The 23855-nt window shown below is 28.6% G+C and overlaps 3 protein-coding genes across 7 annotated transcripts in view; all 3 read left to right on the top strand.

The window, feature by feature from the left end:
• Positions 1–315: 315 nt before the first annotated feature.
• Positions 316–1422, top strand: LOC149877045 (transmembrane protein 254-like). Its single transcript, XM_090074643.1, has one exon. The coding sequence runs from the start codon at positions 409–411 to the stop codon at positions 820–822; it is 414 nt and encodes a 137-aa protein (XP_089930769.1). The 5' UTR covers positions 316–408; the 3' UTR covers positions 823–1422.
• A 215-nt stretch (positions 1423–1637) lies between these two features.
• The window catches only part of LOC149877043 (KICSTOR complex protein SZT2-like), a 42007-nt gene continuing 19789 nt past the window's right edge, over positions 1638–23855 (top strand). For 4 of the 5 annotated variants that reach the window (XR_016448319.1, XR_016448320.1, XM_090074513.1 and 1 more), the window contains exons 1-26: positions 1638–1846; positions 1985–2137; positions 2275–2352; positions 4658–4747; positions 4840–4962; positions 6460–6565; positions 6670–6808; positions 7833–7930; positions 8015–8204; positions 8330–8388; positions 8821–8894; positions 9854–9969; positions 11254–11292; positions 11880–12009; positions 12117–12145; positions 12229–12300; positions 12405–12455; positions 12708–12860; positions 12980–13094; positions 18024–18172; positions 20676–20930; positions 21222–21303; positions 21535–21795; positions 21886–22129; positions 22252–22557; positions 22860–23584. Coding sequence is in view for 3 of the 5 variants with exons in the window: in XM_090074513.1 (XP_089930639.1) it covers positions 1688–1846; positions 1985–2137; positions 2275–2352; positions 4658–4747; positions 4840–4962; positions 6460–6565; positions 6670–6808; positions 7833–7930; positions 8015–8204; positions 8330–8388; positions 8821–8894; positions 9854–9969; positions 11254–11292; positions 11880–12009; positions 12117–12145; positions 12229–12300; positions 12405–12455; positions 12708–12860; positions 12980–13094; positions 18024–18172; positions 20676–20930; positions 21222–21303; positions 21535–21795; positions 21886–22129; positions 22252–22557; positions 22860–23584 (3996 nt within the window). In the remaining 2 variants the exon portion in view is untranslated. Of the gene's footprint in view, positions 1847–1984; positions 2138–2274; positions 2353–4657; positions 4748–4839; positions 4963–6459; positions 6566–6669; positions 6809–7832; positions 7931–8014; positions 8205–8329; positions 8389–8820; positions 8895–9853; positions 9970–11253; positions 11293–11879; positions 12010–12116; positions 12146–12228; positions 12301–12404; positions 12456–12707; positions 12861–12979; positions 13095–18023; positions 18173–20675; positions 20931–21221; positions 21304–21534; positions 21796–21885; positions 22130–22251; positions 22558–22859; positions 23585–23855 lie in introns of those variants that run through there. The other variant, XM_090074516.1, reaches the window with a different exon arrangement.
• On the top strand, positions 13705–17858 carry LOC149877044 (zinc finger MYM-type protein 1-like). Its single transcript, XM_090074517.1, has one exon. It carries the CDS (start codon positions 13832–13834, stop codon positions 16508–16510), a length of 2679 nt encoding a protein of 892 aa, XP_089930643.1. The 5' UTR covers positions 13705–13831; the 3' UTR covers positions 16511–17858.

The following is a 23855-nucleotide window of genomic DNA, read 5'->3' as shown; positions in this document are numbered from 1 at the left end:
AGTAAAGTAAAACAGGTGAATGCGAATCGCTCTTGTGAGAGTGATTTAGCCGTACATAAGTTCTCATTTGTTGTAGAAAAGTCGGACCATATGAAGTTACTTAATCATCGTGCAGTTTCTAATATTTGCATACTTTGGTGTGGCAATCAACATTTAACTATACAACTAATGCATTTAGGCATTCTAAAACTAAATATAGTAAGATGCACTCCTAAAAAGGTTTATCAGTGTAGCTAGTGCAATATTGCTATTTTTTAAAACTCCATATACTTTTTAAAAATGTTTGTAAACAAAAAAAAAAAAAACAAAAAAAAACTGAACTGATCGTTTATTAACTTAATTAAATCTACTTGTGTTGATACAAAATTAATTTTTTCTTCAGTGTTTTATTTTATTATCATATTAACTATGGATATGGGCCGCTGGAAGAAAAAATCAGAAATCAAAAACTCAGATAAAGTGGGGAGCAGTTATTTTTTTCGTGTATCGTTTTTTCATTATTTATGTGTCATTCTTGGTTTCATATTATTTGGCTTCGTATGTTTTAATACTGATGATAAACTTTTGAGAAGATTCGGAGGTCCAGGTGAAAGGTTGCTATATTTACGTGAAAATTTTTTAATTCAGCTTAGAATTGGCTTTTTTTTTGCCATTTTCCTGCATATTATTGAAGCCCTCTATGTTATAAAAGTTTGTGGTGATCTAAAAATGAATCAGGATGCAGTTCAAAAGTGGGTTGTTCAAACTTTTATTTGTGGTTATAGTTCTTTGCGCCACTTACTGGATTTCCAAGAAAAACAAAATTCTAAAAAAGTCAAATAATTATGTCTAAACTAAATCATTTGTTTTATATTTTTGTTATGCAATGTAGCCTACCTTTTTACAGCTTTTAATGTTTCTTATTGTATATTTGTATTATGTCTCATATTTACTTACTTTATTTAAAGTATTATATCACTTAAGCCTTTACATGGTCAAGTTATCGAAGTGGTTTTTAAAGAAGAATGTTTTTGTTTTTGATCAGTAACAGAAAATTTTGCTATTTGTTCTGGTATCCCATAAATATTTTTATAGTTTATGCTGTTTCTCTGGTGGATTTTTGTAGTTCATGTTGTTTCTCTAGTGGATTTTTAAATACTTTTTAAAATCTCTAAGTAGCTTAGTGCTTGAATTTTTGTTCTGTGCTAAGTTACCAAACTTTGATTGGAGCTCTTTGAAATGGAATAGCTATAGGTATTAGATTTTTTAGCAATATGTTATTTATGCAATTGACTTTAGTGTACTTTTGGATTTTTTCTATTTCTGAAAAGACATGAGTTTTTTTTTTCAGTTCATTTAAAAAACTGTATTCTTACATTAAATGAAAAGTAGATTAATATGGTTATAGAAAATTTGTAATGTGCACATATAAAGTTGTCACCCTATTTGGTTGTTGTTTTTTTCTTACTCAAAGTATAAGGAAAGAAGTAAATAATCATAATAGATACTTATTTAAAAAAATTTACTATTCAGTATAATTCTTAAAAAATATATTTATTTTTTTAAGTATTATTTTTAAGTAATAATTAAAAGAAATATTATTTTACTGATTGAGTTATTATATTTTTATAAAACTTATAATTTTACTTATAATTTATATAGTATATATTTAGAATAAATATAAAGCTGAAATCATGAAAGATTAAAAATGAAAGACTGTGAAAATGAAAGTAAGTCAGCTAACATAGATGCTGAAGAAGTTTGGCTTTTGATGGGAAGGGATTACCGTATTTCAAGAAGTATTAGGTTGCAGTGGTTTTTTGAACACTTGAATATATCTGTTTCCCCAAAGTCAGATGAAGAGTTGGTAAGTTTGTTAACTGAAGCAAATTCAAAGTTTTATGTAGTGCAGTAATAAAAAAAGAAATGTGATCTATTGAATTTTTTCAATAAATAAAAACATGTACCATAGTTGTCGTACTTGTTTTTTTTTTTCAAAATATAGGTTAATTCAAATGAGGAACTAGAAGTGATCTCTGTGCTTCCTGCAGTATTAGGTCAACAGACAGTTATTGTACCAACAACAAAATTATCATTTGTGGGGCGACAATATCGTTTTGTTTTTTGTATTGATATGAGCCCTTCTTTGGCCTCAGTGGTAATTGTTTAGTGTTTATTCAATGTTAAAAACAATCCAGTTTTATGTTTTTTTGATGTTAAAAATAATACAGTTGTGTTGATCTTGGATTTTAAAAACAATAAATGGAGTTTTGTTTATTTATGCGTTGTTTTTAGGATACTGAAACTGGAAATGTTCTGATAGACGATTTGTTTGGGAACATGAAAAATACACTAGTTGGACTAGTTCAACCAGTATTTTTTTTACAATTAAGTTTTAAATATTACTATTGTGAAGCTTTTTGATATTTTATTATTGTGAAGTTTGTTGATATTATTTTTACAAGTGTTATTATCAACTTTGACTAAAGCAACTAAAAGTTGACTAGTCCAAAGTCAAAATTAGATGACTTTGTAAAATAAAAAAGTCGATTTAATCAACTATGGGTTTTTTTACTAATAGACTAAAAGTCAATTTAATTGGATAATCATCCTGACATCCTTATTTCTATTTTTTCACTTGATTTAATTTTATCAACCTTTAATATTGTTATGATGCTGACCAATTGATAAAGAGAAATCTTTATAAGTAGTTGATGCATAAGAATATCATTCATAGGTGTCTAATAAATTAGATGAATTAAAATTTAAAAAGAAAATGCTCTTGCTATAACAACATGTGTTATTATAACAGTATTACATACCACCTAGTTTTTTTGTTTACTCTCTTAAAGTTCTATTTGTTTCATAGCATCTAAAAAATAAAATGTCAAGCAACATAAAAGTATATGATCATAATAAAATTTTTATTCAAATATTTTGACTAGATTGACTTTTAGTCAACTAAGTCAATTTTAAAAAAGGTATTATTCGATCTTGGTTGACTTAGAAAAATATATCAATTGATTTAGTTGATAGTCAAATAATTTCAAGCTCGTAACCACTAATTTAATGAAGTAGTAGCTACTAAAGATAAAGTAGTAAGCTACTAGGAGATATATGCTAATGTTAGTTTTTTAAATGTTTTTATTTTTCAAATAGATAATAAAAGGTCTATATTAACTTAATGATTCAAATATCTTTAATTTCAAATTAATAAGTTTGATTACAAAAGTGTCAGAGTTTAAGAAGTTAATTTTAAAAATATAAGATGCTAGAGATATGGTTTGAAAATTGACTCAGCCTTGATCTTTTGTTTATATGTTTCACATTAAATGAGCATTTTAAAGTTTTTAGTACAGTATCATCATTTTAGTAGTATCTTTAACCTTATTCAACTTTTGACTACTCAATTGTTTTTTATTGGAGATCTTTTAGTGATATATGTTGACCAAGTATTATTTCTCAAATATCATAAAATCGATCATTTCTCAAATATCATAAAACTAAGAAAAATCTGAGAAGCTCAATTTTACATAATTAACTTAAAAATAACATTTTGCTTCCAAGTTTTAAAGTTAAAAAAAAAAAATTAAAATGTAATTTATTACTAATAATCATTTCTCATAAAGCCTAAGTTATTTAATATATTTATTTAACTTACATCAAGTTAAAGTTTTTTTATTCCAAAGTTGAAAATGCAGCTTTTTAGTACTCTTTAATGGTAATAATGGTCAGAAAACCTGATATATTGTATCCTGTTACTTTAAACACTTTATGAATGCTGTCTGAAAATTGACTCAGCCTTGATCTTTTGTCTAAACAAAATGATGCAGCATGGCATACAGTTTCCAATGCTGCCTGAAATTCTACCAAATAACTGACTTAAAGAGTATTTCAATATAATTTTCCACAGTTTTTGGCAAAAAGATATTTTTTTAACAATTGCTTTTTGGTCACTAAAACGTTTTGCAATAATATTTTGAGCAATTAAAAGTTGAATTAGGTAGTCAAATTAGAAGACAGCCTCAGAAAGATCAAATTAGGAAAAATTAGGAGATAGCATACAGCAGAGTTGTATCAGTAATGAATATAAAAATGTGACTATAAATTTGGATTATATAGGATAATTCCATTATGTAAATACCAGATAATAAAGAGATTGGAATTTGAATTAAAATAATTACTATAAGTTGTTTGTTTGACATAAACTTCTTTACGCTATTTGTGCAATTTTTAGAAAGTAAGAGGATGGTGCTGAGTATTATTGAGAAAGATCTTTGCCAAGTTACAGCAATCAAAAAAATTTTGCAGAGTATATGTATTATATAGTTTTGGGGTGTATTATGCTTTGTTTGTATGAGTAACATCATCAATTATTGAGGATTTTTCAGTATTTAGAAAGCTTCTAATTGTAAAACCCAATAAATATTAATGAACTCTTTGTTAGGCATTTACATATATTTTGAGAATTTAAACCTGGTGTATTTTATGCTTCTTACTTATTATACTAGTATCATTCTATTTGCTAAATCTAATGCTGTATTGTCATAGTAGGCCACGAAATTAATCTAGATTAAGCATTAAAACCATGCAGGAAGTATCTCTATCTTCCACTTAAAAACTGTTATACACATAATAAAAGAAAAATTAAATTTTAATTTTATTACTTTTTTTATAGTTTTGCATCCCTGGAAGTTCCCTAGTTTTAAAACCTCGCTTACATTTAACTGTGCTTGCTCATACTTTTATCAATGTTCGAGAGTGTCAGGTGAATTTTTATTCATATTATTTATTGATTTTATAAGAACATTTTTGATATCATTAACAACAAAATTGAAAGTAAATTGTTTTTTATGATAGGTATTAGTACAAGGTTATTGTGTCAATACAGAAAATGTAAAGTATTTGTTATGTCAACTAAAAAGGAAGCTACAGATTCTTGAAAATGCTATGGCAGAGGAGCTCCGTAAGCAAAATCAAGGGGTAAAAATTTCTCTTTAGTTTATAATTCAATTTGTTGTTGATGCTAGTCATTTTTTTTGCTACTGTAACTACACTGAACTGTGAAATTATTGCACCACTTATACATTTTGATTTTTTCAAATTGTTGTCAATATTATCATATATTTTGACAAACATATTAAGAATAGAACACATGAATATAATTATTTCGATGATAATAATAAAATTGACTTTGAAGATGGTGAAAAAAAGAACTAAAACCAAAAATATGGTTTGTTTAACAAATTAAAGTAAAATGATTATTATTGTCATACACACTAATGCAGCTTAAGTTGAAACATTTTTGACTTATCAATATCTAGTGTTACTACCTATTGATGCTATGACCTGACAGTGGTGTGGCATACTTTCAATTAGAGATTTAAGCATTTCTTGAGGGATATCTTCCCATACGCGGTTAAGACTTTGTTGCAGCTTGTGTAGACTGTTAGGTGGTGGATGTTGGTTTCTAGCATGACTTCCCATTATGTCCCAAAGATGCTCTACTGGGTTCATATCTGGACTGCAAGCTCCTAAACTTGAATATTAACATTATTTAAGTATTCAGTAACAATATGTGCTGTATGTGGTCTAGCATTATCCTGCATAAGAAGGAATCCATCTCAAATGTATGGTACAAAAGGTACCACAAAAAGTTCTAAAATGTCTGCAATGTATCAGTGAGAAGTCAGACATCCACCATCAACAAAAAAAAAGCCCTGTGCAAGCTGTTTAAGATATTCTGCCCCATACCATCAATGAGCCACCTCCATATAAAGTGCTTTCTCAAATGTTACAAGTAAAACATCTTTCATTTGGTCTTCTGTACACTCTTGGGTGACAATCAGTACAAGGCAAAACCTTGACTCATCTGTAAATAAAACCTGTTCCCAATCATGTATTTCCTAATTCATATGTCTTCTTGCAAAAGCAAGTGTGTCTACAGACAATCTGGAACCAGTAGCTGCTGCCCGAGGTAATAAATTTAAAGCACAAAGTCTTCTTCTTATGGTATCTTGGCTAACAGCAGTTTCATTAAACTCAGCAAGTTGTATTTGGAGACTGATTCTCCACGGCATTGGTAGCTCATGGTCTGCTTTGGCCAAGTTGTTTAGCATGATCATTGGTCTCTACAAACCTTGCACCATAATCATCATGACTTAACTTTTGTCTTCATTGCTAACAGATGTGCTGCTCAAATGACAATTAACATCATCTTTGTAAATGATAAATCTGGGAAATACATAATATTTTTGAAAGTGGTATATTAATTTTTTGGTTAAGTGTATTATTACTTGTAAAATAAAAAATTGCTCATGTGGTTGCTAATTTGTTATTAGGTATCTCACATTTTACTTAAGCCATTAAGTCCCAAATTTTTTTTTTCAATTTTCCATTTTTGTGTGTTTATTTTACTTAAAAAAATTATTTTTTTAATTTCTTATCAAATTATGAGTTTTGTTTTATATTTTCCAACAGATTGCAAGTGGGAAGGAGCAAACAAAACCTATTGAAACAGGTCTGTTTTATATCATTCGTGATGGATTAGTTGCTCTCCAGCTTCTTCCTGACAACGCAAGTGCTGGTACGTTTTTTTGTTGTTGATTTTTTTCTAATTTATTTTCAATAATAATATTATGACATTTTCCAGTCTTTCAATTTTAACTTTCTACAATTTTAACTTTCTAGCTATTGTTGTAATCACTGATGGAGTTTTTAATATGGAGAATGCTTATGTAGCAGATGCTCTTCTATCACAGGTCCGTAATTCAGCTGCAGTTTGTTCTTTTATCCAAGTTGGAAGTGGTTATAAGTGTGCTGCTGTAGGGTAAGTTATAATTAAGAGGTTTCAAATTATGATTTAAATGTCAAATGATTTAATTGTTTAGGGTTAGAAACAAGATTCAATTAATTGGTTTAAGATTCAAGAAATTGAGTTTGAATACACCAGTGAACTCAATATCAATCTAGAATTAAAAACACAGAATACAGTTATTTCAGGAAGAAGCAACAAGCTATGAGAAGAACGTTTGAATGTTGCAAAGATGCACTTTCAATTGATGCATTGCATGTTACTATAAACTACCTCCAAAGTTTTAGAAATGTAAAGGAAAAACATTTCTAAAATTGGAATGTTTTTTGGTGCTGTTTTTTCAATTCATTTTAATTGTTTATTTAATGTTTATACTATATAATTAGTGCTTTTAATAAAAAGTTAGATCACACAAAGGTATGTAGTGCAACCATAATAATGGCTTGCGTGTTAAAAGAATCTATGTTAACTGGTAAAATTGTTCATTACATTCCCTAACTTTTAAAATAACAATGATCTCATAACATATGTAAGAAAGCCGCTAAGCAAATAAAACATCAGGAAACAACCAAATCTCTTGTATATTGAGGTGGAAAGAAGGTAATAGATATCTCAGGTTGTGCAATTCTAATTTTTCATTTGCCTGTCCTAGTTATACCTGCTGCAGTTGGTAAACTGAAACTTCTTAGAGTGTCTGTATTAATTTTTTGGACTAGGTGAGGTACAGCGGATGTCGTTCTATTTAAATTCAACTCTTAGCATTTTGAATCTTTTGTTATAGCAGTTTGCTTTGATACCACAGCAAATACTGGAACTTGTTAACTGTTGAAGAATGTACTGTTTATAGCTTAGATTATTTTAAAAGCTGTACATACGAATGACCTTGTATCCTGTTTGTTTAATAAAAAGATTGAAATATAAAAAAATGGGGAATTCTAAATATTCATTATAGTATTTCAAAAATAATGATGATATATTTCAAAATAATAATATAAAATAATATTAAAAAATTGGGTTTTCATTCATGTATTTCTTTCAGATTTGGTTATGTTCCTCACTGCACTCTAATGCAATTCATTGCAACTGCAACTTCAGGAGCATATCTTGTAAAGTGTCCTCCTATTAGAAAAACAGACAGTAAGTATGAGATTATTTCATTTTAATGTTTTTAATGAAATAAGTTAGTTTTTACTATTTATATAAGTTATTTTCTATCATCAGATTTAGAAATGAATATTTACCACAATGCTCTGTTTTGCTGGAACTTTCAAAGAGATATTGATACATATAAAATTGATTCATGGAATAAAGAATTCAATTTTCTAACAAAGGAATCCAAACCAATGTTGTCACCTCAGACCCAGCAAACCATTCGCTATATGGAGTTTGAATTGCAAACTAAAATATCAAGGCAAAACTTCTCTTAAAATTGGTTAAAATGTGCCATTCAATTGAATTGTGCCGTTAAATCTGTTAAAAAAAGTGAATATTGCTGTTAACTGATTGTTATCAGATTGTTTCTTTTTTTTTGTGTAGTGTTCTAACAGTCCGCTCCAGGGAAGGTTATGTTACAGATGGAATAAGAATTACTAAGGGTCAGTTTGTTTGCTTTATTTGTAATATTTTGGCTGAAGATATTGTGTCTCAAACTTTAGTTAATAAAATTTTGTCTTGCTATAATTTAAGGATAAACTTTCTTCAAAGTTAAATCTTCAAACTATTATTGTTGTGATGGTTTAAGAAAACAAGCATACTGCAAGTGCTGATTTTCTATTCAAACCCCACCTTACATTAACTTACTACCAAAGCTTTTTTGTTAAACTGTTATGACTGTTTCTGTGACCGATTACTACCCAAATTTATCCAAAGAATAATTTTTTAACTATTTATGTTCTAATATCTCATTCCACTGCAATAATTTTTTTGTTTTTGAGAAATTTAAGAAATATTATCTGAACAATTATAACAATTAGATTAGTTTTACAGAACTTGATAAACCTTAAATTATTTTCCCTCCTTTTTATTAGACAATAAGTTCATTGAAGTTAAGCTTGTGCGACCATGGAAAGAGTTTGTTACAATTGAATATATTGCAAAAGCTGTAAGTATTACCAAAAATATTATCAAAACATTTTTTGCTTGTGATTTTTTAACTTTATTCCAATACGAAGTTATTTAAAAATTCATTTGATTTGATTTTGAGTCGAAGTTATTTAAAAATTAATTTGATTTGATTTTGAGTTGAAGTTATTTAAAAATTAATTTGAAAAAAAAATAATTTTGAGTCTCATTCTTTCTTATGCATTGATTCTAATTACAAATACTTTTATAGAAAAATTTATCTTTTTGAAAATAATTTCGAAAAAATAGACGGGACGAAAAATGCCAAGAATTGAATAATGGAAAGAACTTTTAAATATAACTTGGTTCTCTAGTTGTTGTTAAGAATGCTGATGTTAAAGTCATATTGACTTTAGTCAATATTTTAGTCAATATGACTTTAGAATTAGGTAATTGATTATTGGATCTTCACAGATTAAATATACTTCACATAATCTGTTTATATTAAATTTGCTTTAAGTTACTCATCATTTAAAGTCTAAAACAAAAAAATGGAAAGAACATTTTGTACAATTTTTTTTACCAGGGTTTTTATTTCTTCATTCTGAGCAACTTTTACAAATTATTAATGTTGAATCTTATCATTTAAAAAATTTGATTTAAAAAATATTTCAACAATTTCAAAAATAAAAAAAGAAGTTACAATGTGTTCTAAATAAATAGTAGTAAAAAGAGTACATAAAAACTGCAAACCTTTTATAGAACTTTAGTTGTGTTAAAAATTTTTTAACATTTGATGGTTGATATTTGTTTTGGATAAATAGTTTATACTATTTATCCAAAACATTTAAATTCATTTAAAAATGTTTTTTTGTGTCATTAATTATCAATAAATTATTGTGTTCACATGAAATTATAGAAACAAATTTTTCTCTTGCTGATGATTGTTTACTAAATTTTCTGATTTTATTTTATTTATTTTATTTTATTTTATTTTAGCCTTGGCCTTTTGAATCCATGCCATATAAAACAGAAGTGATAGTAAGTGTCAGTGGGCCATATGAGTTTCTTGTGGACATCACAAGCACAAAGCAAACAAATCACCCTTACTTCAGGTTTTTTTGTTTTTTTTTTACTTGGTAGTTTTGCTTTTACTTTTTCAAATTTTTACAAAACAAATAATCAAAATGGCAGAAAGTTTGAAATTCTCTATTTATCTTCTAATGGAATTGAATATACTATAATACATAATTTGTAGGGAAATTGAAAAAAAAAAAAACTTTTATGTTTGATTATGTATAGCTTATGTTGAATATGCTATATCTGAATTAAGGCGCAGAGTGTGGTTTCATTATTCCAAAAATGTTGATTTGTTATATTTTATATTGTAGTTTTTCACCTAAACATGGGGGTGATAAAGGTCAAATAGTAAAACTGACCAAAAATCCAAATATTTTTATCAATAATAAATATTGATTGATTCACAGAAAGAAGGCTCTGCTATGTATATGATGGGACTATAAGGGGGTTGTATAAAACATTGGAAGCACTTGGATGGGATGTATCTACCATATTTAACAAATGTTGCTCCATCAGTTTAACAATTGTTTAGACTAATCGTACATCTCTTACAGAAATACTCCATGTGAATTCAATGGATAACCCATAGATTTTGATTGAAATCCCATGAAAAAAAACAACATGAGTTTTAAGGTTACCCCATGGGTCCCAATTTTTACCATCAAAAAAATATTTGATGGTCAAGAAAATATCTGATGATATTTTTATGTTGTATCATAAAACTTATGCGGCTTGGGTTTGCATGTTTATATGCCAATTAAAATAGTATGGGATTTCAATAACCTAAACAGTCCCATGAAGAGCTGTGAAAAGAACACATGGTATTTCAGTTGCTTTTTGGTCACCATTTGGTAAACCATGGATTATGGGTTATCCATAGGAAAACCATGAAAAAAACATGGTATTTTAATTGATATTTGGAGATCATAAGAAGTTAATGGGTCATGGAATAGCCATGACCTATGGTGATCTAAATGGTTTTCCTATGTTTATTCTCTATAAGGGACAGGTATCTAAACAGCATTTGCTCTACAACTATGAAGGTGTTGAAAAATAGTTCAATTCTTTGATCAAACCAAAAAATGAGATATTTTGTTTCTATTCTTAAATCATCATAAAAATTTGGTGTTTTTTTTTTTTACCAAAAAACCAAAAGTCTGATGCTTAATGGTAATTAGATTAAATAAGAAATTATAAATCAGAATTTACAAAATGAATTTCTTTTCCTTTTAAAAAAAAAGATTGGTATGTACTTGTAGAAAACTACATAGAAAATAGGTTTCAAGATTATTTTTTAATTTGTTTAATATTATTTTTAGAAAATTGGTACTTCAAAAGTTTGAACTAAGTATGAAAAAGTAAGTATAAAAAAAAGGCTTAAAAAAAAATTTTTTTAGACCAAATTTTTTAGTTTTCAAATCTTAATTTGGTTAGTAAAAATTTTTATTCTTAATTTATTTTGATGTATTACTTTTTTTTTACTTTTTTTTTTAATGTATTTAATAGTTATAAGATATGTAAAATACATTTAAAATACTCAGTTTTGACTGTGTATATACAAAATTTGTATATGCACAAGGGCATATAAATATATGCACTTTTACTTCTATGGCAAACTTTTATTATGAAATTTTATATTATAAAAAAAAAAAAATATTTTGACATTATTTTATGAATCTAGAGAATAAAAGTTTTGCATAAGTTTTTTATCATTACCTCTTTAGTATGTTCAGTCTTTCCTAAACTTAAATTGTTTGTAACTAATATTGCTTTTGTTTGTAACTGATATGTTTTTATCTACAGGAAGTGCTAGCATTTATTGCAATAATTGCTAAACCAAGTGGTTACAGAGATATGATTTTACAACTTCTCTGCAATCATTAAAAATAACTGCTTAAATCATTGACCTTTTGTCATGTTTTCCCTATATTTTACTTTTTTTTAGTCTTGAAGCATCAGACCAATTAATTGTTCAACTACATCTATTTCCTACTCAGTCAACTGCTGTGCTTGTTCCTGATGCTGTTGCTCAAGGATCACCTTTGTTTTTCATGCCTCCTAATTCTGACACACCAGTAGGAGTTTTTGTTTATCTTAGATTCAGTATTAGTTTTAAAGTACTGTTTAATAAAATATTTTGATAATAGTGCTATAAGACTTAAGAATTTGTCTTTTTACATAGATATTGGCATTACAGTATGGCAACAGCAAGTGAGAATATTTCATGTTTGATGTTTTTTTTTTTTGGAATATAAGTATTTTTTGGGTAAATAAATAAAGGAAAACTTTTTTAGAAAATCAAAACCAGCTGAAATACAGTTTGCAAACTTTTGGAAGCCAGTTGTCAGTATGGACACAAGGACATGGTAACCATAGTTATAATTTCTTTGATTCAGAAGAATATTGTTTTTTTTATTTCATGATTTAATATGTGAACTTATCAATTAGTTTTAACAAAAGAAAATTTTAGGTCTAAATGGTTGCATTGTCATAGGATTAGCATTCTGCTCCAACATGATAGGTGATGTATTTTCCTCTGAAAGTATGCTGTCTTTTCTTTCACTATTTACTTTGATTTTAATCATTTTTAAGTTTTTAAGAGTTTTGTTGCAATTTTGTGCATTTTTTAAAATTGTCAGTCTGGAAGAGAATTAAATTTATACATAACATTTTTATAAAGTTGAAAAAAAGTTAACCCAAAGGCAGGTTTGTGTTTATTACAAAGTAGTTATAATATTTAGATATTAATTATTGTATATATTGAATACATTAGACCTATTACAAAGGATCTTTTTATGCCAATGTCAAATAAAAATTATCCTTCTGTTCATTGTCGAGCTGCTGTAACTGCATTCAACGGTCTGTTAAAAAGTTGGTGCTCGTTTACTCTTCTAGAGAATCACTCTTACATAAAGTTTATTGCCAGGTTATTTTTATTTTTATTATTGTAACTAGTTGCCTGACTTTGTAATGTATGATAAATTTTATAGATCAGAGAATTTTGTTTACCTAAATTTTTGTTTAATTAACCTTATCATCCTTTAGGAACTCTGAAGATAAGCCTTCATCATTTTGTGTACTTCGATTAAAACACAAAGGCCTGTGTATTGTTATTCGGCTTGGTTTCCTTGCTGGTACACCTGGGAAAGATCGCATCAAGGTCAGGCTTGGACTGGGCCGCCGGGATACCGGGAGATTCCCGGTGGGCCGGTTGGCATAAAAAATTATATTATATTTTTAGTTAGGCTACATTTTATTTTCCAAATAAAATATAAATTAAAATTTAACTAAAAATATAATAACTTTTTTTCTGGCCTCTAATTACATCTAATTAAAGGCCATTTGCCGGCTAATTATATAAATTTTGGCAGCCATCTTGAGCTGATCGAAAGAAGTATTATATTAATAGTGAGTTTAGCATGCGCGCTTTATCTTTAGGCGGTGTTAGTACAAGCGTTAGCAAGTGTGCTTCCACTGCAAGTTTAAAAAAAGTTAGGCACGTAAAAACTTCAACAAGTGCGTTTTAAGTCATTAATTATTCATAACTTATTTTTAAGTTAAAACCATTTCCAAAAAATATATGTGCTATAAACAATTAAAACAAACTTACAAGAAAATTTGCATAAAAAAAAATGAAAAAGAAAATAAGAAAGAAAAAGTAAAGTCATCTACAGCTTTAGTTTCTTTTGAATTTACGGTTTCAAACCAAATTTATTTGTCTAATAGTTATACAAATGTTTAGTATTCGAAGTTCGAATACTAAACATTTGTATTTATTCGTTTGTACATACTCTACCCCATAGAAAATGAATAAACGAAAAGGAGGTGCTGAGAAAGAAAGAATGAAAGAAAGCATGTTTAGAGAACGATGGCCAGAAATGTAAAAAGTTAACGAACATGTTTGCAACATCTTTTAGTACTAACTCAATAGTTAATATCAATATGGCTGATGTAGCAACAACAGAAATAATAACTGATCTCCATTCAATTTGCAATCCCGCTGATGCGGTATTATTATCACGTAATGAGGCAGATGCACATGGTTCTAAATTTCAAACGGCAGATAGTTTTGAAGACAATGTAACCTCTTATCCTAACTCTGACACTCAATATAAATTGAACAGTAATCAATGCGAGCCAAGTGAAGTAACTCAAAACAATTATTATTATTTTTCGAAACCACAAGCAGACATTTTGAAATCATTTTTTAAATTTCATCCGAAGCAAAACAATTTTGATCTAAACGGTAAAATTAATTACCAGAGCGTTTATTTCAGAAATAATAAACCTCGTCACTGGCTGACCTTTGAAGAAAACACACAAAAGTTATTTTGTTCTTTTTGTCTGGCATTTAGCAAACCTTCAGATCAATCAACGTTCATTAGTGGATATAACATTGCAAATTCCAAGCATATTTATCAAAGAATATCAGAACATGAAAGAAGTGCACTCCATGCAGCCTGCACAGAGTCGTATGTTTTAAAAATTAATGCCAAAGATATTATAAGTATTTATACGCGCCAACATGGTGAAGAGGTTAAAAAGAATCGTTTAATTTTAGAAAGAATCATAGAAACTTTAAAAGTTATTGGTAAGCGTGGACTTAGCTACAGAGGTGCAGTAGAGTCTGGGTACACATTGCTTGATGACAGTGTAGATCATGGGAATTTTTTAGAGATTCTTTTGCTAATTGGCAAATTTGATCCGTTGTTGGAAGCACATATCAAAGAGGTGGTTCAAAAAAGCAAATCCCGGCATGATTCAGTTAGCAACAGAACAGGTCGTGGCGACTTGGTCACTTTTCTGTCAAAAACGACTGTTAATAAAGTCATTGATGCAATAACAACATCTTTAACGAGCATGATTGTGGAAGAGATTAGAGAAGCCGGTATGTTTAGTGTTCAAATTGATACCACACAAGATATTAATGTACAGGATCAGTGTTCTATTGTGATCCGATATGTAACCGAATCTGTACATGAACGTGTAATATCGATAGTCAATTGCACATCAACAACTGGAAAAGGAATGTGTGATTTGGTTTGTGGCGTTTTTGAAAAGGTAGGCATTGATGTAAGTAAATGTATTGGCAATGCAACCGATGGAGCTTCTAATATGCAAGGTCAATACAATGGATTCAATACCTGGTTAAATACAGTTTCCCCAGGTCAGATTCATGTTTGGTGTTATGCCCATGTTTTAAATTTGGTAATGGGTGATGTTACTAAAAAAGCTGTTGAAGTTGCTACCTTATTTGGTGTTTTGAACACATGTGCAGTATTTTTACGGGAATCATGTTTACGCTTCAATGTTTGGCGTGAATTTAGCAAATTGAAATATATATCTGTAATCGGTGAAACTCGTTGGTGGGGGAAAGACAGAGCTCTTACTAAGGTATTTGGAAATTTCTTCATCAAAACCTCCGATCAAGAAACACAAGTTATTGATTTTTTGTACATTGACATGTTACAAACATTTCATGATATTTCTACATCAATCAAATTCAATAATGACGTCCGTTACAGAGCGAAAGCTCTTTTAGATTCATTGACAAGTTTTGAATTTATTTTGACGGCACAATTGTTTTTAAAAGTATTTGAGCACACAACGCCATTATCTGAATATTTGCAAACAACTGGAATGGATGTACTACAAGCCTATAATATGGTTCAAAACAGTATTAATGAGTTAAGAAAAGTAGATAGAAATTTTGATTCCATTTTTCAAGCAGCTACACATTTTTCAGAACTTGCGAACAGTGAACTGGGAAAAAGGAATCTCGACATTGAAGTTCAGACTGGTTTGAAAGAGAAAAGAATTAGAGCAAATCAACTACTTGAAAGTGCAAAAGATAAATTTCGTATCAATGTTCACAACATGGTAATGGATCAAGTAATCAGTAGTTTAAAACAGAGATTCTCAGAGCATGGTAGTCTATATGCTGATTTATTTTATTTAGATCCAAGAAATTTTGCAGAAATTTTGAAAAAAATGCCTAGTGCTGCATTACAGCATCTGAGTGGGTTGCTCAGAAAGTTTGATGCTAGTGTAACAAAGGATCAGCTTCAAACAGAATTATCGGACTTTGCAAGGAAATGGGAAAGTTTCGAAATAACTCTTGAAGATGAATATAATTTGATATTTGACACGGAAGTATCTGACTCTGTCTCAGACAACATGCAACAATATAAATCTGAAGAATCTGAAACTGTCTTTACAATCCCAGAAGTGGAAAACAGTGACAGCCACAGAAATAAATGCAAATCTTGCAAAAAATGTATTGTTTGTTGTTACTTTGTCCTCCAGAAGTTTAACTTGCATAGTCTTGTGTATTCAAATTTGTTTCTGGCTTACAAATTTGTGCTGACATTATCCTCATCACAAGTTGCTTGTGAAAGGTCATTTTCGAAATTGAAGTATATTTTGAACAGATTAAGAACTTTGATGAGCCAGTCAAGTTTACAGTCATTCATGTTGATGTCTTGTGAAAAAGACCTTCTTCCGAGAATTAATAACGATGCAATAATTGATGTCTTGGCATCGACTAGTCAAACGATGAAAAAGTTGCTATACTAGTCAATATTGAATAGCGATTGTGTCTACTATTTCTAGACTACAACTTACAGCAGTGTTTTAGAAATATTTCTTTTTATCAATATTTAGGCTGGGAAGTTTAAATTTTTTTTTTATACTTTAAATAATAATAAACAATAATGCAACTAAAAATAAAAAGTCCTTTACAAATATAATATAGGTAAATTTAGAAAAATAAGGGCGTTAATCATAGTCGCAGTCATGGGCGGCGTGAAGGCTCTCGGCGCCCCTATATATATATGAAATATATGCAGCATACAATGAAGTGGGCCGCTGGGACCAAAATTTCCCGGGCCGTTTTTTCAAGCCAGTCCAACCCTGATCAAGGTGAACAGTTATTGACAAAATTTGCAAAATCTTGTTTTTGAATTATTATTAGTTTTTTAAATTATCAATTAATCATTTATTTTATATTTGCATTATTTAAACTTTGCATTATGGATCAATGTGGATCAGAAAATTGTCTAGGTTTGATGCAGTGCCACCTGAGATTTTTTTTTTTTTTAGGTTGTAAGAATTTAAAAAAGTAGTTCACTTTTAACATTCCTTTTTAGTTTATCAGTGTTTTTTAAAATTATAGCTACATTATTGACATATCAATCTGGTCAATTTATGCTCTTTCTATTTTTCAAACCCATTCCATTCAGTCAAGAGAAACCATGTTGCTTTTTCAACTGCACTAATGAGATATTTGTTTTGAATAGCTAACAGCTGCCTAAATTACCATTAGTTCTGTGGTTTCTGGTTTCTAGTGTATTCATGAAACTGCATCATTGATCATCATGAATTTCTCTTCCTGCATTTGAAGACCAAGTACTTCCACAATTCAGATCAAATGCAACATTTTTTAATTTCATTTTTCAGATCTTTTGTAATGTGAATGAAGAAGGGTTTACATATATTATATTCCCTAGTAATCGATTCATGATGCTGCATGAAGTAAATTTAGCCTGCTCCTCACTATGAAACTCTTTGAAATTACTTAACTTCTAAAATGTGTCTCCTTCTGCATGTTTCCACGTAAAACTCTAATATGCCAACTCTTAATATTTGAAGAAAAAAAAATATATAGCACTTTTGTTTGTTTAGTTTTAAAAACCAATGCAAAAAATTTAATAAAAGCCTCAAACTCCTTTCCCTTTTGTTATTGAGAAAAGATTTATACCCAACGAAGCAACACCGAAATAGACAAACAAATAAAAAGCTCTTGAAAAATTCCTCTCTCCAGTGCATTTTTAGAAACATTTTATAGTAAGGAAAACTCAATATAGTTTATTTATATAAGTATTTTAAAGTACTAAATGTATAATACATTTTTAAACCTCAAAAAAAAAAAGTGCTTTATATAGACTTTTAGTGTGTCCACTAAGACAAAAAAATATGAATGGGTTCTTTTTATTTGTCTTTTTATTAACTATTACTTAAAATGTTTTTTTATTTCATTTTATTTTTCTTTTATTTTCTTATTTTATGTGTTTTTTTTGTTTGTTTACAGGAAGTTGAAAGTTTGAAAGAACAGTTGACAAATTTGCATGCACCAATTCTAAAACCAACAGTGGTGAATTCTTCTTTGCAAACTAAATCACAAATAGAACATCCATGTATAATATTTCTAACAAAGCAATTTGAACGTATCCTTGTCAAGTATGTACTGGCTTTATAATATTTAAGTTGTTACTGATGTTGTTATAGTATTTATGTAATCTTTTGTTTCTGTTTTTAACGACTGATGGAGTTGTTGGACAAATTTTAACTTAATTACTCTAGCTAATTAAACAATCAAGTGGTTTGATGCAAATGTAAAAAAAAAAAAAGAAAAAAATCTATTAAATGTTTGTTATTTAAAACACATTTATTTAAAGTTAAGTGCAACAGAATGAGAATCTTTTTGAAAATGTCTTAAAACATTTTCTTGTAAAAAAAACCCTAATATAAAAATAGTCAAGTTGTAAATTGTTTCAAAAAAGAAGAAATAGCTCAAAATACAATCTGTGATAACTTAAAAAGGCTTGAAATTGGTTAGGCTTTTTCTGATAAAAAGCACTCTGGTTGTCTGACATCCTGGACTAGGAAAAAGATCGCCAAACTAAAGAGACTTATCAACAATTGAAAAGGGGCCAGTCGGAGAAATTTGGGTCTTAAATTTGGTATAAAAATATGAATATTCAATACAGAAATTATGAAAAAATAAATACAGTGTACATACAGTGAACAACAAATAAAAGAAGCATAAAACTTGTTAACAACTCTATTAAAATATCACTTCTGGTCATCAATAATGAAAAATACTTTTGCTTTGCGGGTGATAACATGTCTAGAAATTCTGGATACTGGACAAACACCAAAGAAATGCCCAGAAAGTGTTCACTTTGTAAGAAAAAACAAATTTCTAAAAAATTTATTAAAATGGGTAGCCCTATTTGATCATAGTATGTTTGAGCCATTTTTTTGTAGTTCCAAGGCTATAGCATTCAATACATCAATCTGCGTCAATCAATGTTTAGAAAAACAGCTTCTTCCATTCATTCATCAAGCTCTCATTATTCTAAAGATTCTCTAAATTGGATGGACAAATATCGCAATTTTACTGATAAGAAATTCAACCGCCCAAATGTGCCTCAAGCAAAACCAATTGAGAGCTTTTAGAAACATTTGACTCAAAGAGTTTACAAGGAAAGTTGGTATGCTTCAACAAGCAAGTCTTGATTGATTGCATCAAATTTAAACTAAAAGAAATTAATTTGATTTTTTACAGTGATTTTATTAAAATTATTTAAAGCAAAATTATGATCATTTCCAGGTGATTGAGTTTTTTTATATAAGAAAGAACTAATTTTTATTCAAAAAATACCTTATTTTAGCTAAACTTGATAAAAGTTTTTATTTATTTACAAAAAAAGATATTAAAGTTGTTTTTTTTTATTCAATAACTCATGCATTACCCATTATAGTAATCGCTTATAATTATAAAAATGACTAATAATTATTGGGCTGTCCAACAAGTTTGTGCCACAAAAGCATTCAATTCCAGAAAACTACAAATTACCATGTTGTTAATTTAGCACAAAGACATATTTAGTACAGCTAATCAATTATATATTCCCCTTCATTATTTATAGTGGTAAAAAGCAGTATTGTTTGAACCAAACCAATTTTCAGGCCAATTACGCAGTTCTTTATCAATCTCAAATGTAACACCATGTAGAGCATTCAAGTGAGCAAAATAAATGGAAATCAGAAGGCGCAATGTCAGGTGAGTAGAATGCCTGACATTGCATCTTCTGAAGAACTTCTCATTGGAGTTCCTAAATGGCTTTTTTCATGAGAGTTGCAATATGAGGTCTGGTGTTGTCATGTTGCAGGATCAGTTCATGAGAATAATTTGGTCATTTTTGCTGGGCAACTGTAGTTAGTCATTTGAGCAGTTTGCTTTAGACTTCCACATTAATTGTTTGGTTTCTATTAAACAATTCTTAAAAAACAATTCCCTCCATTCCCCAAAATACACAGAGCATAGTTTTTGCATAAATGTAGATTTTCCTTGACAATTGGTGTCTCATTTTTGTTCACCCATCCTCTTAGTGGCTTCATGTTTATGTAAAAGCACTATTTTTCATCTCCAGTGACAATTAGAATTAAAAATGGCTGATTTTGTTTTGAAGCCAATAGATGTCTAGCAAGCAGTGAAGCAGCAACAGCAGCGCTCTAATTTTTGTCGCAAAAAGGTGTCAGAGATGTTGGCTTTTGTTGATTTGAAGTTCCATAAATCTGGATCTATAAAAGAAATTTTTAGGAAGCAGAAATATCAGGGCTCCAAAAAGGTATGAAAAAACGAAAAGAAATACTATACTACCAGAATTGTAAGCTAGTTGTTGTAAAAAAACTTACATACAGTATCATTGCATAAATAAAAGAATGACACGATTTATTGGACAACCCAATATAATAATCATTTACAACCATGATCATTTATAACTATTATATAATTTTAAATTATATAATTTTATTATACAATTTTTTGTAATTACAAAAACTATATATGATTATAGCATTTTTTTATAGTTTCAAAAATTGTTTATAATTATGACAATTTCTAATTAGAGTAATTATTTATATTATAATAATTAGTAAAAAAAATCTATTGTAGGTATGATGTAATACCCGATGAAGTTCGCAAAAGTGTGCAGTTATTGATGAACAAAAATATTGTTAAGCGACTTTCTGCAGATTTTTCTAGTGATTTTCATGAACAGAGCAGGTTGTTGCAAGAGCAGCAACGTATACCTGGTTCAATACTTTTAGAATACCTCTTTAATCAGCGATGGGTTTGGACTATGTATGACTATGAGCATGTTGTGTTAGAAGATAGAAATGTGGCCCAAATTTTAGATGCATTATCAAAGTTAGAAAAATGCTCTTTAATTTGCTTTTCTCATATTAATTTTTTCCATTATATATTTTATATTTTTCTTATTTTTTTTTTTGATATTATGATTGTTTATTTTTGTTTACTTTTTCTTTGTTTTTTGTTTGAAGAGTTCTTTAAAAAAACTTTTTTTTCATTCTTTTTTTTCTTCATTGTTTTGTCTATTTTCTTTTCTTTTTTTGTTGTTGATTTTTTTTTGTTTTATAGTTTAGTTTTCTGTACTGATTATAATATCTTGTTTTAAAGTGTTTAGTTTTTTGTTTGCAGACAACGTCTCCATGAAGGTTTCCACTTTTGTAGCAGTAGTAATAAAGGGATTATTAGTATGGTGAAAGAAGTGCATGTTATTGTAAGCTTTCTAATTGTTGCTCTATAATAATAGTATTGTTTAAAGTTTGTGTTTTTATTGCTGCTGCCAAAAGTGGAGAGAAAAATCGGAGAATGGTTTTTACTTTAAAAAATTAGAGAATGGTTTTTCTATTAAAGCTTTCTTTATGTTTTACAAATTTTAATGCTAAAAAAACTGTTTTAAAGTTTTACATTTTAAAAAAGTTTAAACTTACAAAATTATTATATTTAGGTTGATTCAACAGAAGACAATTTGTCTAACTGCTGCGTTATTCAGTATGTAATTTTTCCTCCCCACTCTCAAATTTTGAAAGGTTCTGATGAAAAGATTGTTCAAGATGACTCAACAGAATGTTTGATTGTAAATGATGTTGAAGGAAATACTCAACTAGTTACTGAAATCTGGGTTGAGCCACAACTTGGCACAATGGATACTTCAAAGACTCCATTAGAATACATACATGGGATGGAGTATAAAAATATACCTTCAAAGGTAAAAACATTAAGTTTTACAGAATTTTGAAAAACATTTTTATATTTATAAAAAAGCTTAGCATTTTTATTTTTATTCTCTACTAATTAGATATTTGCAGTAGATGCCCAAATCATTACTGAAATGAGTACCTACATGTTTCTTCATTTGTCCTGCCAAAGCAAAATATTATCTTCGCCTATCAAAAACTGTGAGCTCCCAATTATTCCAACAGATCAATTTCAATCATCTTCCATGATAAAAGTTCCTTTTTTATTTGATGTTCTTCCTTTGTTAAAGAAATCAAGACTAATTCTAAGTTTATATCCACTGATGACAGTTCATTCTAACAAAGGTAACTTAAGTGGATTATGTGTGATTTTATACCTGTGGGTATAAAATCACACATATATATATGTGTGGGTATATATGTGTGGGTAATTGATGTTTTATTTGTAATAAATTATCATTGTTTAGATCCAAATGATATCTTATTAATGCATTTGTCAAATACACTTAAAAACATGACAGATTATGTGGTACCTTTAAGTACTAGCTCAATCAATACAATTGTAGCCTATCTTTGTCAGAGATGTATTGATAACAACATGAGTGTTTGGTGTGAAGATTTTAATGCACCAATTATGAGAGAAGATTACAAAAACTTAGAAGTTAATTTTATTTGCTATGCTAAGTCATTTGGGTCAAGGATCATTATTATCTTTGTTCCAAAAACAATCCAAGATTTAGACGCAGTTGTTAAACATGAAGATATTGTCAAAAGTAAGCTTTTTTTTACTTCTAAGATTTATTAATGGCTGCTCATAATGATTTACATGGATAAGTAAGGCATCAGTATGGAAAATTATAGTTATTGAGATATAATTATGGATAAGTAAGGTATCAGTATGGTAAGATATAGTCAGTAAAGGTGTAGTTATTATAGTTAGTTAAGTAAGTTAAGGTATGGATATTAAGGTATCAGTATGGTGAGGTATGGATTAATAAAATTGTAATAGTTGTGAAATTTATAATAAAGGATGAAAAAAATTTTTAAAGCTGACAAATATATTTTTTAAATAAAGGCATGGTAGACACAAAAAGAGAGAAAGGATTATTGAAGGATCATCAACACACAAATCGAAGAAATCTCCCTATATTTATCTTCGAATGTGAATATGATACTATTAATGCAGTTCCATCAACATTTCCTTCGTTTGAACAAGATGTTATTCAAGATTACTCAGCTGCATTGTCTGAAAGTGCACTTACACCACGGCATCTTAATCAAAAACTACCTGAAAACCGCTCAAAAGAGATTGCTTTTGTATGTCAAGCAGTTTATGATCATTATTTTTGGGCACTAGTTACCTCAGTTTACTATTGTCTTCAGAATGGCTATGCTCTTGATTCTGATGATGTTGAATTATCCATAGAACTAGTTTGTGAAGAATTTACAGAAGAGATTGATATAACACGTTTCATTAAAACCATATGCGGTTACTTTGAAGCTGATAATGCTACATCTAGTACTATTGAAGACATCGTGTTTCCTGAAACAGCTGATCAGCTTCAAATTTTCAACAAAAAACAGTTAAAAGAAAAAAAGTGTAGTTCAAGTGGATCAAGCTCTTTCATGAGTAGTTATGGTTCACTAAGATCAAAAACAGTTGATTGTGATAATCTTGTGTTAAAAAATGAAATAAAAAATTTTTTTATGAAGATATTGGCAAAATATTTCACTCCTGTCCCAAATAACCCATACTTTATGTTTTTCTCTTCACAGCAAGAAGAAACATGCAATGATACTGTATGTAAATAATGTTTTTCTATTTTATTAAAAGTCTACAGGCTTAAATTATCATACTCTTATTTATTTTACTCTTATTACTTGGTTATCTAGTTAAAACATTTTTGGAATAATTTAAAATATTTATTCATAAATTATCATACTCTTATAATTCTTGTTAAAACATTTTTGGAATAATTTAAAATATTTATTCATAAATTATCATACTCTTATAATTCTTGTTAAAACATTTTTGGAATAATTTAAAATATTTATTCATAAATTATCATAC

The sequence above is a fragment of the Hydra viridissima genome, unplaced genomic scaffold, assembly GCF_058129835.1.
Source record: "Hydra viridissima isolate aposymbiotic clone 2 unplaced genomic scaffold, HvirCarnegie_v1 scaffold_17, whole genome shotgun sequence".
Taxonomy (NCBI): domain Eukaryota; kingdom Metazoa; phylum Cnidaria; class Hydrozoa; order Anthoathecata; family Hydridae; genus Hydra; species Hydra viridissima.
Note: the sequence above shows the minus strand (reverse complement) of the source record. Positions and strands in the feature narration are given on the sequence as shown.

Excerpts from the sequence above, each read along its gene's own strand:
- LOC149877044 (XM_090074517.1), top strand. The coding sequence starts at position 13,832 with ATGTTTGCAACATCTTTTAGTACTAACTCAATAGTTAATATCAATATG.
- LOC149877045 (XM_090074643.1), top strand. The coding sequence starts at position 409 with ATGGATATGGGCCGCTGGAAGAAAAAATCAGAAATCAAAAACTCAGAT.